This window comes from Mobula birostris, chromosome 17 (assembly GCF_030028105.1).
Source record: "Mobula birostris isolate sMobBir1 chromosome 17, sMobBir1.hap1, whole genome shotgun sequence".
NCBI lineage: Eukaryota > Metazoa > Chordata > Chondrichthyes > Myliobatiformes > Myliobatidae > Mobula > Mobula birostris.
This window is the reverse complement of record NC_092386.1, coordinates 46,333,731-46,352,726: the sequence shown is the minus strand read 5'-3', so window position 1 is coordinate 46,352,726 and position 18,996 is coordinate 46,333,731. Positions and strand designations below refer to the sequence as shown.

General features: G+C 43.4%; 1 protein-coding gene across 2 annotated transcripts in view; it reads right to left on the bottom strand.

The window, feature by feature from the left end:
* The window catches only part of LOC140211656 (intracellular hyaluronan-binding protein 4.S-like), a 56,525-nt gene that overhangs the window by 32,278 nt on the left and 5,251 nt on the right, over nt 1–18,996 (bottom strand). For both annotated transcript variants that reach the window (XM_072281655.1, XM_072281656.1), the window contains exons 2-3: nt 12,279–12,429; nt 6,287–6,433 (exon numbers count right to left, since the gene is read on the bottom strand). In XM_072281655.1, coding sequence (XP_072137756.1) covers nt 6,287–6,433; nt 12,279–12,429 — 298 coding nt within the window. The remainder of the gene's footprint in view (nt 1–6,286; nt 6,434–12,278; nt 12,430–18,996) is intronic.

Sequence of the window (18,996 nt, the reverse complement as noted above, 5' to 3'; positions counted from 1 at the left end):
TATTATTGATGCCCAATCTCTATACCTTCAAATTTCACAGAATTATGTGGTTCTGTAGCGGTGTGCTACACACAGCGCTAGAATAACCACACGGAGTCGGTGAGTTAGAGTTGCGATGAAAGAGATTTATTCAAACTTCACGGCCTGCTTTTAAAGCCTTCCCATTCCCGCCCTCCCTGGGGCAGGATTGCTGTGGGGAATGCATATTCCCAGACCCTTTCCGCGCGCGGGATTTTCCCCCTGCTGGTGAAGATGGCCTGGCGCCCTTTCTGGTGCCGGCCCTCTGCCTACACGCGCTGTTGTGAGCCGGTTCCTGTGCGCTAGAAAGTGGGTCGCCGCATAACCCCCCCAGAACCGGCGATACCTCCCCCAATGTCCACAGTCTGGATCGGCCCCTGTTTGGGAGGTCTGCCCCTGCGCCGCGGTGCCTGAGCCTGGACCAGCTGTGCCAAGTCCACATGGGCCGGTTTGAGTCGGTCCACCGTGAAAACCTCCTCTCTCCCCCCAGTGTCTAGCATGAACGTGGACCCGTTGTTCCTGATCACCTTAAACGGCCCCTCGTAGGGCCGCTGTAGCAGTGCCCGGTGTCCGCCCCGTCGTACAAAAAGAAACTTACAGTTCTGCAGGTCTTTGGGTACGCAGGTCGGGCTCTGTCCGTGCTGTGAAGTGGGTATGGGGGCCAAGTTACTGAGCCTTTCCTGTAGTCTGTCCAGGACTGCTGCGGGTTCTTCCTCTTGCCCCCTCGGGGCTGGTATGAACTCTCCTGGGACTACCAGGGGTGCGCCATACACCAACTCGGCCGACGAGGTGTGCAGATCCTCTTTGGACACCGTGCGGATTCCGAGCAGGACCCAGGGAAGTTCATCCACCCAGTTAGGCCCCTCCAGGCGGGCCATGAGAGCCGACTTTAGGTGACGGTGGAAACGCTCCACTAGTCCGTTCGACTGTGGGTGGTAGGCAGTTGTGTGGTGTAGCTGCGATCCTAAAAGGTTGGCCATAGCCGACCACAGGCTGGAGGTGAAATGGGCGCCCCTGTCGGAGGTAATGTGGGCCGGTACCCCGAAGCGGGCTACCCAGGTTGCAATCAGTGCTTGGGCGCAGGATTCAGAGGCGGTGTCGGTGAGCGGGACCGCCTCTGGCCATCTGGTGAACCGGTCTATCATAGTTAGGAGATACCACACTCCTCACGACAGTGGCAGGGGCCCCACGATATCCACATGGATGTGGTCGAACCTCCGGTGGGTGGGTTCGAACTGCTGCGGCGGAGCCTTGGTGTGCCGCTGCACCTTGGCCGTTTGGCACTGCATGCACGTTTTGGCCCATTCCCCGACCTGTTTACGAAGCCCATGCCACACGAACCTGTCGGCGACCAGCCTGACGGTTGTCCTGATGGAGGGGTGCGCTAAGTTGTGAATGGATTCAAAAACCCGCCGGCGCCAGGCTGCTGGGACGACGGGGCGGGGTTGGCCGGTAGCTACGTCACATAGTAGGGTCCTCTCACCTGGGCCTACGGGGAGGTCTTGGAGCTGTAAACCGGAGACTGCAGTCCTGTAATTGGGGATCTCAGCGTCTCCCTGCTGTGCCTCTGCCAGCGCTGCATAGTCCACCCTCTGGGATAGGGCCTGTATGGTAGGTCTGGGTAGTGCGTCTGCCACAACGTTGTCCTTTCCAGAGACATGCCGGATGTCCGTCGTGTACTCGGAGATGTAGGACAGATGTCGCTGCTGGCGGGACGACCAGGGGTCGGACACCTTCCTGAATGCAAAGGCAAGCGGTTTGTGGTCTGTGAATGCGGTGAAGGGCCTACCTTCTAAGAAGTACCTGAAATGCCGGATTGCCAGGTATAGTGCCAATAGCTCCCGGTTGAAAGCACTGTATTTGAGTTCAGGTGGTCGTAGGTGTTTGCTGAAGAACGCCAGGGGTTGCCAGCGACCCTCGATGAGTTGTTTCAGCACTCCACCGACCGCTGTGTTGGATGCGTCCACCGTGAGGGCAGTAGGAACGTCCGTTCTGGGGTGCACTAGCATCGCGGCGTTTGCCAAGGCTTCTTTGGTTTTAATGAAAGCGGTTGCGGCCCCTTCGTTCCAGGTAATGTCCTTGCCCTTACCCGACATTAGAGTGAACAGGGGGCGCATGGTTCGGGCTGCTGAGGGGAGGAAACGGTGGTAGAAATTCACCATACCCACGAATTCCTGCAAGCCTTTGATTGTGTTGGGTCAGGGGAAGTTGCGGACTGCGTCTACCTTGGCGGGCAGTGGGGTTGCCCCGTCTTTAGTAATCCTGTGGCCCAGGAAGTCGATGGTATCGAGTCCGAACTGGCATTTGGCTGGGTTGATTGTAAGGCCGAATTCGCTCAGGCAGAGTAGAGCTGGAGGAGGTGGGACAGATGCTCCTGCTGACTACTGCTAGCTATGAGGATGTCGTCCAAATAGATGAATGCAAAGTCCAGGTCACATCCCACCGCGTCCATTAACTGCTGGAAAGTCTGTGCGGCATTCTTTAGACCAAACGGCATTCGGAGGAATTTGAAAAGTCCTAACGGGGTGATAAGTGCTGTTTTGGGGATGTTGTCCGGATGTACAGGGATTTGATGGTATCCCCGGACGAGGTCTACCTTGGAAAAGATCCTTGCGCCGTGTAGGTTTGCTGCGAAGTCTTGAATGTGTGGCACAGGGTAGCGGTCTGGCGTTGTAGCCTCGTTCAGTCTGCGGTAGTCACCGCATGGTCTCCAGCCCCCTGTTGCCTTGGGCACCATGTGCAGGGGGGAGGCCCATAGGCTGTCGGACCGTCATATGATCCCCAATTCCTACATCTTCTTGAACTCCTCCTTCGCCAGTCGGAGCTTGTCCGGGGGAAGCCTTCGAGCACGGGCGTGGAGGGGTGGTCCCTGGGTCGGGATGTGGTGCTGTACTCCGTGTCTGGGCATGGCTGCCATGAACTGCGGTGCCAGTACTGATGGGAAATCCGCCAGGACCCTGGTGAATTCATCGTTGGACAGTGTGATGGAGTCCAGGTGTGGGGCTGGCAACTTTGCTTCACCCAGGGAGAACGTTTGAAAAGTCTTGGCGTGGACGAGTCGCTTCCCTTGCAGGTCGACCAGCAGGCTGTGGGCTTGCAGAAAATCCGCCCCCAGGAGTGGTTGGGCCACGGCGGCCAGTGTGAAGTCCCACGTGAACCGGCTGGAGCTGAACTGTAGCCGCACCATGCGGGTGCCGTAGGTTCGTATTGTGCTGCCATTTGCGGCCCTCAGGGTGGGTCCCGGTTCTCTGTTGCGGGTGTCGTAACTCGGAGGTAAAACGCTGATCTCCGCTCCAGTGTCGACCAAAAATCGGCGTCCCGACTGCTTGTCCCAGACATACAGGAGGCTGTCCTGATGGCCAGCCGCCGTAGCGATCGGTGGCAGCTGGGCCTTGGCGTTTCTCGGGAATTTGCAGGGTGGTCTACAGCGGCGGGCCTCTGTGCCCCACCGCCGGTGGTAGAAACACCATTGTTCATTGGGCTCTGCTGCCAGGCCTGGTCTGGTCTGCCGCTGGGCACGCGGCTTGGTGATCTGTGCGACGGATGCTCCTCTCTCCTTCTTGGCATTCCACAACACATCTGCTCGGGCCGCCACCTCCCGGGGGTCGCTGAAATCTGCGTCGGACAGCAGCAGGCGTATGTACTTGGGCAGTTGCTCTAGGAACGCCTGCTCAAACATGAGGCAGGGTTTGTGTCCTTCAGCCAGGGCCAGCATTTCGTTCATTAATGCCGATGGCGGCCTGTCTCCCAAACCTTCCAGGTGCATTAAGCGGGCAGCTCGCTCGCGCCGTGAGAGTCCAAAAGTCCTTATGAGCAGGGCTTTGAATGCTGTGTATTTGCCGTTCTCCGGAGGCAACTGTATAAACTCCTCAACTTGTGCAGCAGTCTCTTGGTCGAGAGAGCTCAGCACATAGTAGTAACGAGTGTACTCCGAGGTTATCTGCCGAATGCGGAATTGTGCTTCTGCTTGTTCCAACCACAGACGGGGTTTCCGCGGCCAAAAGCCTGGCAGTTGTAACGAAACTGCATGAACAGATGCGGCGTCGGTCATCTCTGGCCCAAATATCGTTTGGGCCGTCGGGGTCACCAAATGTAGCGGTGTGCTACACACAGCGCTAGAATAACCACACGGAGTCGGTGAGTTAGAGTTGCGATGAAAGAGATTTATTCAAACTTCGTGGCCTGCTTTTAAAGCCTCCCCATTCCCGCCCTCCCTGGGGCGGGATTGCTGTGGGGAATGCATATTCCCAGACCCTTTCCGCGCGCGGGATTTTCCCCCTGCTGGTGAAGATGGCCTGGCGCCCTTTCTGGTGCCGGCCCTCTGCCTACACGCGCTGTTGTGAGCCGGTTCCTGTGTGCTAGAAAGTGGGTCGCCACAGTTCCTCCTTTTTCTCCTTCAGCAGACTCCGAACCAACCACCTTCCATGAACTGGTGGAATTCTTCAATTTGAAAGATCTGCTCTAATAGGCCCACACACCAAGTAACACTTGTTGATTTAGGAATTCCTTTTGTTCCAAACAATGCCATTTGTTGTGGGACGTACAGACGCTCCCCAGCTTATGAATGCTGCACTTGCATACAGATCATACATATAATGAAGAGTATACATGGCAAATGGATTTGCTGGCTGTTGTGAGAGCATGGTATGCAAATGTATTTCCACCTTGTGAACTGTTCATAACCCAAACAATTTGCAGGAATGGAGCCCTGCTGTGGCTTAGAAAAAGTACGGAACAAGTTAAGTCCTCTCATCTCCTCTTAATTTCTGGTAAATTGTTGACTGCATTGGGAATACTTTCTGTTCTAGAGTAGTTTTACCATACATTCATCTTCACTTGGTCCACCTGCCACATCTTTATCCGCATTTCTGAGGAGCAGCAATTTACTAGTACAGTATTTCTTTCAATCAAGATTCAAAATGTGGTCTCTTCAAGGTGAGAATAAAAGCAATTTGATAATCATTTTGCCAAAAGCAAGAGCCAAATTATACTGTCAGATTAAAACCCCTTTACAACTCAACTTCAGATAATCATAAGTATTTGTTAAAGATTTCCAATGTCATATGCTTAAGTTTATTCTTCTGCATTCACACTACTGCCACACTCCCTTACATTCCTTATCACCTTGCACTGTTAATTTTGCACCAAACTGACTTTCCTTTTTGTTCTCTTAATCCATTCCACTCAGCGCCTGAAAACTTGGTTTTTAACAATTCTATTTATGATAAGATGCAAATCAACTCCAAACTTTGTATTCTCTTTCCATGGCTACTGCACTTCAAGCACGTTCTGTTTTTGTTTCATATTTCTGGTATCTACTCTATTTTGTTTTGAGCCTTACCCTATGATTCGATGTGCTTTTACCCAAATTTATGACTTTTAATAGACGGTATTAAATTTCAACATTGACCCCCCCCCCCAGGATATCTGTTCATCTTTTGTAAAAAAAAGTCTTACAATACTTTTTAAAAACACACCATCACCACACATGGTAATGCAAATTACTCAAAACTAGAACATACTCCCATTAACACCATACAGCTAGATTACAACCACTCTTCACTTTTCAATGAACCCACTTTTGTTTTCTTTCAATTAACAAATGTTTGTCTAAGTTGGAGAAAGATTCTATCAAGAGCAGAATGAAATTAGCTGAGTTTAAGAGAAAACAAAAGAGAAACCACATACTCCAAGGTCCAAACTAGCAGAAGATTTTCTTCTAAAAATATTTCTGGCCTACTGCAAGTAACTGCCATTTTAACACATACCAGGCAGACAGTTCATTTTACACAGTTCAGAGAGACAAAGCATGATAGCATGTTTAAAACCAAACAGACAACATCATAACAAAATATTTCAAAACAACACACCACCTTAAAATCACTCCAACATATGACAAACCCTTAAAAACAAACTCTGAAGATGTTTTAATCTCCAAGCCAACCATGGTACGAGACAAGAACAATTATGCACTTGTACTTCAATCAATTTGCTTGGTGTCTGAAGCCAAGTGCACATAAAACTTAGATAAGTTACCAAAACCTTTACAGACCAACTTTTCATATGTTAATCCTGCTCACAAATTAAAATACTAAAGTGCCAATACAGAAATTTTTGCTAAGAAAGCCTACTTTTCCACAAACTTCAACTTTTGCAACCAAGATCATAATCCAATTGTAAACGTTTTTTGTTAAAGACATACCTCTGTATGTTTCATTTTAAAGCATTACAATCCTGATTTACTCACTGTATCATCCAAGCAACTCACACTTTGTCATTTCCACTGTGTCTTTCAAACTCTCGTCTTCCTCTTGGATCAAATCCATTAATGCTCCTGGGATAGCCACCTCTTCCACGGCCACGCCCTCTTCCACCTCGACCTCTCATTGAAGACCTGTCCATCCTGTCAATTGGTCTACAAAATTAAAAATATTAATTGCAATATATTGTTTGATTTCATTAAATGATATCTTGCCTATTTTAAGGTCCACCATGAAGCAAATATCAAGCCTACTTACTGTTCATGTTGCCTTTACAGCAATAATTTTTTTTTTTGTTTCTGGCATTCCTATTAGAAGACCATACTGGCAGATGATATTCTAATGCATCACTCTACGGAATACCACACCTTTGTTTGCTTCAATACACATTTGTGTACTAGAAATGGTAATGGAGCATGCTGTCCAGCAAAAATTACATGAGAGGAATGCATTGGACAATTTGCAAGATCATTCCTGTAAAAGAATCCCTGACCAGCAAGATAGATTTCATCCCAGGCAAAACTAATATTTCTCACATGGAGCTGTTTACAGCAAATGTTAAGACTGCATTTCTATTTTCAGAAGATTTGGATAGAAGGAATCATAAAACTAACCATACTCCTTGCTCTTCTAGCTGGTATCCCCCTCAGACTCAAATTAATTGTCTACATACAATATGGAACACAGACATTATAAACTTGTTTATTAAATTGTTCAAGAAGTGCAAAATTAAATTTTGTTGACATTGTTAATTTCTTAAGCATGCTTGGACTGAAAACAATTTAAATATCAGGGCAGAAAAAGCTCTCCTCTAATAGTACTTTATGCACTCTTAAACATCCTAAAGAACTGTCTAACCCATTTATGAATTTTGTTCTTCAAAGTTTCCAGTAACTTAATATCATTCACCTTCAGAAGCACCCTGCTACAAACTGCTGCAGTGGGCATCTTATTTCTGTAGTTTATGTATCACACAAAAAAAAAGTCAGTGCAGCACCCTGACAATTAAAAGAGAAACTCTAAATTGCTCAACGCTAAATTTTGTTCTGTAACTACTTTAAAGAAGTGGTTCAAAAGCAGATACGACCAAATGATAAGGCCCTCCTTCACCCTCAAGGTACAATAGATGGACCAGGGGACTGGAGCTTACCAATTCTCAAAATACAAGTAAAAAGCTCATTATAGTTCAGAAATTATCAAATTAATAATTAAAGTCCATCTGTCACTTTCCCCTTTAAAATGGACATCTTTAAGAAAGGACCCAAGCTTTTCCTTCAGTGAAGCCAAAAACTTTTGATCATGCTCCAATTCTTTTATGAAGATTTTTTGTCATGTATGTCTGATAGGCAAAAAGATAATTACACACCATCTGCCAGAGAACATTAAGATTGAGCATAATTAAACCAATGTCACTTCCAACATGTCAAACATACAATCTGCCAAAAGCTTGTTATGCACAACTTATAATGAAATATCAATCAGAACTCTAACTTGTGTTTTTTTTGTTTTGTACACTTGATACATTAATCAGGTTCTCAACTAATTTTTAAATCAAAGTAAGAGAACATTTACGAGGTCAGTATGAATAATGTAATTCATACAGAGTTTCAAAAGGATTGTGACAAAATGTAAAACCCAAATACAAATCTGAAGCTCGTGGAATAAGAGCAAGAGTGAGAGTGCTGTAATGAAACTGGTTTATGGACACGAAACACAATTATGGAAAATAGAATTATTAAAAGTATAAGACAGTGATGTTTCTCAATGTTCAATTTTCAAAACATTACTTATGTTGACACAATATTTTGACACAACATAACACAGTATAGCACAATGCAGGCCCACAGTGTTATGTTGACCTTTTAACCTACTCCAATCTAACCCTTCTCTGCCACATAGCCCTGTTTCCCTTTCATCTATGTGCTCCTTTCAAGGAGTCTCGTAAATATCCCGAATGCATTTGCCACCACCATAGTATTTTTCAAATACTACGTTCAGAATTTTTTATACATAAAGGAAAAATCAAATTTGACCCCAATTTATAAATAATTGGCCTTCATAAATTAATGGCTAGCTGTCAGAATTCATAAAGCTGAAATAGTCATGTAACAAGGAATGTAGTTTATTTATTGATTTAAATGGGTGTTCTCTAATCAGTTATTTCACATGTGAGAAATAAAAGTTTAAAAACAAATTTATTAACAACCCACCATCGACAACCTACAAATTGATCAAAGGTGGAATGTTACATGATTAATAGAAACATAGAAACATAGAAAATAGGTGCAGGAGTAGGCCATTCGGCCCTTCGAGCCTGCACCGCCATTTATTATGATCATGGCTGATCATCCAACTCAGAACACCGCCCCAGCCTTCCCTCCATACCCCCTGACCCCCGTAGCCACAAGGGCCATATCTAATTCCCTCTTAAATATAGCCAATGAACTGGCCTCAACTGTTTCCTGTGGCAGAGAATTCCACAGATTCACCACTCTCTGTGTGAAGAAGTTTTTCCTAATCTCGGTCCTAAAAGGCTTCCCCTCTATCCTCAAACTGTGACCCCTCGTTCTGGACTTCCCCAACATCGGGAACAATCTTCCTACATCTAGCCTGTCCAATCCCTTAAGGATCTTATACGTTTCAATCAGATCCCCCCTCAATCTTCTAAATTCCAACGAGTACAAGCCCAGTTCATCCATTCTTTCTTCATATGAAAGTCCTGCCATCCCAGGAATCAATCTGGTGAACCTTCTCTGTACTCCCTCTATGGCAAGGATGTCTTTTCTCAGATTAGGGGACCAAAACTGCACACAATACTCCAGGTGCGGTCTCACCAAGGCCTTGTACAACTGCAGTAGTACCTCCTTGCTCCTGTACTCAAATCCTCTCGCTATAAATGCCAGCATACCATTCGCCTTTTTCACTGCCTGCTGTACCTGCATGCCCACTTTCAATGACTGGTGTATAATGACACCCAGGTCACGTTGCACCTCCCCTTTTCCTAATCGGCCACCATTCAGATAATAATCTGTTTTCCTATTTTTGCCACCAAAGTGGATAACTTCACATTTATCCACATTAAATTGCATCTGCCATGAATTTGCCCACTCACCCAACCTATCCAAGTCACCCTGCATCCTCTTAGCATCCTCCTCACAGCTAACACTGCCACCCAACTTCGTGTCATCCGCAAACTTGGAGATGCTGCATTTAATTCCCTCATCCAGGTCATTAATATATATTGTAAACAACTGGGGTCCCAGCACTGAGCCTTGCGGTACCCCACTAGTCACCGCCTGCCATTCTGAAAAGGTCCCGTTTATTCCCACTCTTTGCTTCCTGTCTGCTAACCAACTCTCCACCCACACCAATACCTTACCCCCAATACCGTGTGCTTTAAGTTTGCACACTAATCTCCCGTGTGGGACCTTGTCAAAAGCCTTCTGAAAATCCAAATATACCACATCCACTGGTTCTCCCCTATCCACTCTACTAGTTACATCCTCAAAAAATTCTATGAGATTCGTCAGACATGATTTTCCTTTCACAAATCCATGCTGACTTTGTCCGATCATTTTACCACTTTCCAAATGTGCTGTTATCACATCCTTGATAACTGACTCCAGCAGTTTCCCCACCACCGACGTTAGGCTAACCGGTCTATAATTCCCTGATTTCTCTCTCCCTCCTTTTTTAAAAAGGGGAGTTACATTAGCCACCCTCCAATCCTCAGGAACTAGTCCAGAATCAAACGAGTTTTGAAAAATTATCACTAATGCATCCACTATTTCTTGGGCTACTTCCTTAAGCACTCTAGGATGCAGACCATCTGGCCCTGGGGATTTATCTGCCTTCAATCCCTTCAATTTACCTAACACCACTTCCCTACTAACATGTATTTCGCTCAGTTCCTCCATCTCACCGGACCCTCTGTCCCCTACTATTTCTGGAAGATTATTTATGTCCTCCTTAGTGAAGACAGAACCAAAGTAATTATTCAATTGGTCTGCCATGTCCTTGCTCCCCATAATCAACTCACCTGTTTCTGCCTGCAGGGGACCTACATTTGTCTTTACCAGTCTTTTCCTTTTTACATACCTATAAAAGCTTTTACAGTCCGTTTTTATGTTGCCTGCCAGTTTTCTCTCATAATCTTTTTTCCCCTTCCTAATTAAGCCCTTTGTCCTCCTCTGCTGAACTCTGAATTTCTCCCAGTCCTCAGGTGAGCCACTTTCTCTGGCTAATTTGTATACTGCTTCTTTGGAATTGATACTATCCCTAACTTCTCTTGTCAGCCACGGGTGCACTACCTTCCTTGATTTATTCTTTTGCCAAACTGGGATGAACATTTGTTGCAGTTCATCCATGCAACCTTTAAATGCTTGCCATTGCATATCCACCGTCAATCCTTTAAGTGTCATTTGCCAGTCTATCTTAGCTAATTCACGTCTCATACCTTCAAAGTTACCCCTCTTTAAGTTCAGAACCTTTGTTTCTCAATTAACTCTGTCACTCTCCATCTTAATGAAGAATTCCACCATATTATGGTCACTCTTACCCAAGGGGCCTCTCACGACAAGATCGCTAATTAACCCTTCCTCATTGCTCAAAACCCAGTCCAGAATAGCCTGCTCTCTAGTCGGTTCCTCGACATGTTGGTTCAAAAAACCATCCCGCATACATTCCAAGAAATCCTCTTCCTCAGCACCTTTACCAATTTGGTTCACCCAATCTACATGTAGATTGAAGTCACCCATTATAACTGCTGTTCCATTATTGCACACATTTCTAATTTCCTGTTTAATACCATCTCCGACCTCACTACTACTGTTAGGTGGCCTGTACACAACCCCCACCAGCGTCTTCTGCCCCTTAGTGTTACGCAGCTCTACCCATATCGATTCCACATCTTCCCGGCTTATGTCCTTCCTTTCTATTGCGTTAATCTCTTCTTTAACCAGCAACGCCACCCACCTCCCCTTCCTTCATGTCTATCCCTCCTGAATATTGAATATCCCTGAACGTTGAGCTCCCATCCCTGGTCACCCTGGAGCCATGTCTCTGTGATCCCAACTATATCATAATCATTAATAACAATCTGCACTTTCAATTCATCCACCTTATTACGAATGCTCCTTGCATTGACACACAAAGCCTTCAGGCGCTCTTTTACAACTCTCTTAGCCCTTATACAATTATGTTGAAAAGTGGCCCTTTTTAATGCTTGCCCTGGATTTGTCGGCCTGCCACTTTTACTTTTCTCCATAGTACTTTTTGTTTCTACCCTCACTTTACACCCCTCTGCCTCTCTGCACTGGTTCCCATCCCCCTGTAGTGAACTAACCTCCTCACGCCTAGCCTCTTTAATTTGATTCCCACCCCCCAACCATTCTAGTTTAAAGTCACCTCAGTAGCCCCCGCTAATCTCCCTGCCAGGATATTGGTCCCCCTAGGATTCAAGTGCAACCCGTCCTTTTTGTACAGGTCACGCCTGCGCCAAAAGAGGTCCCAATGATCCAAAAACTTGAATCCCTGCCCCCTGCTCCAATCCCTCAGCCACGCATTTATCCTCCACCTCATCGCAATCTAAGCAAGGAAACAAATTTAAAACTAAGCTTCACCCCATCCATCCCCCCACCAACTGAAACACACTCATCCTCCATGGTCACGTTTCATTTTTTACTGCTGTTTCACATATTGATACGACTGCTTGTTTAATTATAATAGTGCCAGTAACATTGTATTGTCTTATATAAACATGCACCTTGCACCTAACGTCAACCTATCAATCTCCAGGTCATGCTAATATTATTTTGTAACTGGATCATAAATGTACTATGTACTGTTTTTGTACCTTGGCCCCAGAGGAACAATGTTTTGTTTAGCTTAATTGCATAAACGGGTATGGTTGAATGACAATAAACTTGAACATACATGCCCATCTACCCCCAATCCTTCATCAGTTTTCTTAAAACGTTCAAAAGAGTGGTTTAGCCTTACACTTCAAATGAAAATTCAGTTGTTCCTTCTGTGTCATTAGGACGACGTTCTCGGAATACAACCCGCCGTTCCGATCTTTCCGTTTTCCTCTCAATATCCTGGTTTTCATTCTGTCCTCTGATTTCAGCCCTTTTTGGGCCTCTCTTCGGCCCTGATCAAACACAAGATTACACAGTTGAAAGTAGTCCTCTTGAAGTTTGTCACTTTCCAGTGATAAAAGCTATGCACCTGAAACTAGAAACTATGCATCTAGATAAAAATAGGAATTGCTGAAAACATTTAACAGATGCAGGTACCAGGGGTTTCTCTTTCCAGTTATTTTCACTTTTCTTATCCCAGATCTCTAACTTGAATTTTCATGCATCCAAAATTCTTCTAAAAACATTTGTAATCCTGCTCCATAAAACTCTGTGCAAAGTTTTATGACAACCACTCAGATCAAGATGGAAAACCACCTTTAATATAATTCAATTATTAATTGTAGCTTTTATAAATTAAAGAGTTTTCCCTCCAAATACTTAAGGAAAATCCCAATAATATGTAACCTCCTATCAAAGTTAATTTCTTTTATTACTCAAGAAAGATAATGGGAGGCAGCTCATCAGAATAAATGTGCATTCCATTTTCTTTCATTTGCTGTCTGTTCCCTTAAGTAATCTATATCTTTCACCCTACTACTGAGTACAAATGCTTCTCAATTCTGTAGTGATAAACTTTTGAGTTTTTTTTCTTGCCACAAGTATCTGCCAACAAATCTTTCAGAAGTGATGTATACAGACTTCCAGAAAGCTTTTGATAATGTGCCACAGCAAAGCTGAAACACATGGCACAAAGAGGACACCCATAGCACTAATAAAAAGATAGCTAAGTACCAGACAACTGTGCTATGGTGGTTGTGTATTCAACTTGGGTCACATTATGGGAAAATTGTGAAGGTGTTAGGAAAGATAGAGTCAGAGTTATGAGCATATTTCCATGTTGCAATGCAACCATGCTGACCAAGTTGCCAAATTGAGTTAGGTCCACATCCCTCTAAACCAAGGGTTCCCAACCTGGGGTCTACAGACCCCTCATTTAATGGTAAGGCTCCATGGCATTAAAAAAAAGATTGGGAAGCCCTGCTCTAAACCTTTCCTATCTATGTACTTGTCTAAATGTTTTTTTTTAAAATATAAACATTGTAATTGTACTTGTCTCTACCACTTTCCCCAGCAGCTCATTCCATAAACCCCTGCCCTTTATGTGGAAAAAGTTGCCTCTCAGGTGCACTTTAAATCTTTCCCATGTCACCTTAAACCTGCAGCCCCTGGTTTTAGACTTCCCATCCTAGGAAAACCCTTACCACTCACCTTTATCGACAGGTCTCAAGAATTTGTAAACCTCGATATAGTCCCTTTTTAGCCATCTACATGCCAGAGAAGAAAGCCCCAGCCCGTCCAATCCTTCCTTTAACTCAAACTCTCAGTAACATCCTTATGTATCTTTTTTTGTACCTTTTCCAGCTGAAGAGAATCCTTCCTACAGAGAGGGAACCAGATGTGCATACACTCCAAATATGGTTTAACCGAAGTTTTCTGCCCTGACCAATGAAGTCGAGCACATCAAATACCTTTTTCACCATCCAATCCATCTGCATTATCATTTTCAGGAAATGATATACTGAGTCTCTCTGTTCTATAATACTCTGCAGGGTCCTGTTATTTACTATACACATCCTGCCCTGGTTTAACTTGTCAAGATGCAACACTGAGACAGAGTTAAATTCCATCTGCCATTCCTTGGCCCACTTTCCAAACTGATCTAGATCCTGTTGTAATCTTGGATAATCTTCACTGCCCACTATCTGTCATATTTAATGTCATTCACAACATATTAATCACACCACCTATACTCTCATCCAAACTGTTAACATAGGCGACAAACAATTTCCACCCACAACATTCTTGGATACAGAGTCCAGCCCTGAGGATTTATCCACCTTCTGCATTTTAGGACCACCTGAACTTCCTCTTCGGTAATGTGGATCTGTTTCATGACAGCACTATTCCCTTCTTCAGATTCTCTACCTTCCCCAGCCACCTTTAAAATACAGATAAGAAAGTACCATTTATGACCTTGCCAAATGAACGTAGCTTCACACATAAATGACATTGATTCTTAAAGGACCCATTTTCTCCCTAGTAACTCTTCTGCTCTTAGCATATTTATAGAATCTATTGGGATTCTCCTTTTACTTATCTGCCAAAACTATCTCATGTCCCTTTTTTTGCTCTCCCAATTTCTCCATTAATTTCTCAAGAGTCTGCAGAGATTCAGCAGGTCATCAAAAACCTTGGCAATCTTCTATACATGTGTGGTGGTAAGTGTGCTGACCAGCTGCTTTGTGGCCTGTTATGCTTTTCAGTGGAAAATCCTACAAAAGGTAGTGGATTCAGCCCAGTACATCACGGGAAAACCCCTCCCAACCATTGAGCACATCTACATGAAATGTTGCTGTAGAAAAGCAGCATCCATCATCAAAGATCCTCACCACCCAGGCCATGTTCTTTTCTGGCTGCTGCCATCAGGTAGAAGGCACAATGCTTCAGGACTCACGCCAAGAGGTTTAAAAACAGTTACTACCCCTCAACTATCAGGCTTTTGAACAAAAGGGGATAACTGCACTCATTCTATTTCTGGTGTTCCCACAACCAAAGGTCTCACTTTAAGGTCTATCTTGTTATTTATTGCTATTTATTCATATTTACATTTGCATAGTCTGTTGTTCATCGATCCTGTTTACAGTTACTATTCTATAGATCAGCCAAGTATGCCCACAGAAAAAAGAACCTTGGGGTCGTATGTAGTGATGCTCCTGCACTTTGATAACAAAATTTTGAAGTGTACTCCTAACTCACTTTCACACAAGGGATTCATTTGATCCCAGCTGTCTACAAACCACATTTCCTTCTTTTTCCTGATTAGTGCCTCAATATCCCTTGTCAACCAGGGTTCTCTAATCCTGCTAGCCTTGCCCTTCACCCTGACAGGAGCACACTAACCATGAACTCTATGCAACTCTCACTTACCAAAACACTCTTTACCTACAGTCTTTCCCATTGGCCTATGCAAGTTCTGTCTAAAGCCTTCAAAATTAGTTTTGCTCCAATGTAGCCCAGTCATATTCTTTTTCATAGGTTAAAAAACTATAATAATGGTCATAAATCTCAAAGTGCTTTCCCACTAATATTTCAGTCACTTGCCTTGCCTCATTTCCAAATAGGAGTGTTGTCCCTCCGCCTCCCACTCTAGAAGAGTCATCTACATATTGTATGAGAAAACTTTCCTAGGCACAGTTCTGCTACATTCAAGCTCTTAGCACTACTACAGTTTCAGTCAATATTATAAAGTTAAGTCACCTACTACTACAAACCTATTTTTATAACCATCTCCCTACATATTTGCTCCTCTAATTCCCACTACCTTGGCAAGTAGGTGCTATAATATAAATCCCAAAGCAATTATCCACCTATTTTCATGCTCCACCCAGGAATTCTCCTAGGAAGATCCTCTCTAAAATAAATAAACAAACAAAACTCCCCTTCCTCTTTCACACCAGCATCTGTACCCTAGAACATTAAATTGCTCAGCTATAATATTCCAGTCCCTGTACCTATACATACACAATTCATCTCTTATCTGCCAAACTGCTTACAGTAAAATAAATTCAGTTTAGTCCCTCAGACTTCCCTCATTTCATGGTCTGCCTATAGAATTTGTTTTAGTTTATACGCATACAGTACTTCAACTATTTGATCCAGGAAAGGTTTACAAGAATGGTAACTGGATAAAGGATTACACTTTCAAGAGTCAAATGAGAAGTCAAATGTTACCTCACTACTTTTGCACTATTTAACATACATATTCATACTGTAATTCATTGTTGCCATAAAGTCAAATTTCATGACAAATGCCAGTGCTATTAAACCAGATTCTGTTTCTGTACACTTTCCCTGTGACTGCATGGATTTCCTTTGGGTGCTCTGATTTTCTCCCACATTCCAAAGACCTACAATAGGGTTAAGGTTAGTAAATTGTCAGCATGCTATATTGATACTGGAAGTGTGGTAACCCTAGTGGGCTGCCCCCAGGATAATCCATGCTCATTTAATTTGACACAAAATGACACCTCTCACTGTATGTTTTGATGTCCATGTGGCAAATACAGCCAATTTTTAGCCTTTGCTAATCTTTATGATTCAATTAGTATTTTCTGATGCTTACCAGTATGGATTAGAACAGATGCATACACAACTTGAATTGGTATTATTAAAAGGAAACTAAAATTATAATAACTTTTTGGGGGAAGACAGGCCACTAGCCCATCCATTATTGATAAATCTGAGAACTGCTGCCTGCAGATTAAACTGGCTAACATCTGATCTGAGCAACTCATTTTAACCATTAAATCATTCAAAACTTACACTAGAATTACCTAGATTTACAGTGTATGCACACAATTGAAAATGTTGATCAAACTTATCAAATTGAAATAAATGCATTATAAATCTTAAAGAATTACTTGGGAGCAAAGAAAAGTGAACAATTTGTCAAAAATATTTTCAAGTCCGAAAATCATATAGAAGAGTGCTTTAAAAGGAGTAAAGGAATTCCAGAGAATACAAGGGCAGTGAAATTTAGAGGCGAGGGCAAGATGAAAACAAACCTCAGCTTTAAGAACTCAGTGCACAAGCTGAAAGAAAAGTACTTCTGAGGAACAGAAAATACAGAAAAGACGAAGCACAAGTAAAGATGCTCAACGGGAAACATACAAGAGTCAGATAAAAGCCACATTTTCCAGTGTGCTGGTTTGAGCAAGAATGGTTATAGAAAGCATTGCTAACCATGTTGGCTTCTGAAAGGGGCAAGGAGACACCACTTAAGAGTCAAGCTTCCCCATGGTTCCTTTTCACCACACATGAAGTTCAGTTCCCAGCCTGATGTAAATCCATTTGGCAAACAGGACTTGTCCTCATTTTCTTTTAACTTTCTCAAATTTATTTCTGCATTACAACAATTCAGATTCACCTCAAATTCAAACTACTCCACACAATTAAATAACTGGAAGGCAAGAGGATCAACCTGCATAAGCTATTAAAATTGAAAATCTGAAATAAAAGCAAAATGCTGGAACTTCCCACCAGTTCAGATTGTACCTACAGACAGTAACAAAATGAACATTTGTATTTATGTATTAAAATCAAAATTGCTGAAAATACTGTGAGAAGAGAAATGGTTAATGTTTCAGGTCAAACACCCTTTGTCAGAACCATAAAAGGAGAAAAATAGATTGTTAAGTTGCACCACAAACACGAGGAAATCTGCAGATGCTGGAATTTCAAGCAACATATATAAAAGTTGCTGGTGAACACAGCAGACCAGGCAACATCTCTAGGAAGAGGTACAGTTGACATTTCCGGCCGAGACCCTTTGCCCTGACTGCTGCGTTCACCAACAACTTTTATGTGCGTTGTTAAGTTGCAGGACAGGTCTAATTTCTCCAATAGGGTGAGCATGGGGACAAACAAACAGGGCTACCTGGTCAAAGAATGAATGGAGGCAGTTCAGTAGAAATGCAGAAAAGGAAGACATACCCAGCAAGTCAGGCAGGGCATGTCCTCCACTTTCACAGACAAAAAACAAGACAAATCAAGCTGAGCCATTATCACTGATGGATGACTAATACAGGCAAAGAAATGTTATTTCTAGCTGTAGAATCCAAAATTGAATCTAGAAGGCTGCAGCATAAATCAAAGAGGATGAAGTGCTGTTCCTCAATTTTACACGAAGCCTCTTCTCATGCAAAAGACCAAGACTGACAGGGCAGAGTGGGATGGGGAACTAAAATGGCAGGCAATAGAAACCTCATGGTCACCCTTGCACTACACTATTTTGGAAGCAAATTGCTCTTCATCTGGATGGAACGGCTGGGTACCTGTACAAGAGAAAAAAAGGTGGTAACAGAGCATCTGAACAGAAAAGAAGCCTTTAAAGAGGATTGAGTGTTGATAAAGATCACAGCACCAGAACATTCCCTTTAGAATGCTGAAATTAGAAATTATAAAATGATGATCCATTGAATGAAAGGTAAAGGCACAGGATACCTACTCTTGTTGAGATGCAGAAAGTGAGATAGGAGAAACACACAAAAATCAAACCAATGTGGTTACAAGCCCTATCAACTGTGGTGGAGTGGAAACCACAGTTGAAAAAAATCTGACATGGAAAGTGGCCCTGTCAGAATAGATACAATGAAAAGATTGGTAAATACTAAATTTAAATGAAAAGTTCTTCATGAGAGCAGTAGCAGCTGAGAATCAGAAGCAGCTGAGAATCAGACTTACTGCTACAACTTCATACTAATTTTCCTTTAACTTGTCCAGTCATGATGAAAGCTCATTAACTCTTTCTTTGTCAGTGGATGCTGGATACTTTCAGCAGATTGGTCAGCAATTTCTATGTCCATGCATTTAGTTCACATTAGATCAAAAGAATCTCACCACAGATCCTTCATTTTATATTATTGTCCACACCAGTATGTACTTAAAAGCACAAGGTTTGATGAATTTATAAGTCTGTGTCTCATGAAATTTAGAATATGAACTCAGGTAGGAGTTTTCTTGATCTTTTACATCCCAATATAGGCAAGAAAGTGAATTTGCTCTTCCCAAGTACAGTT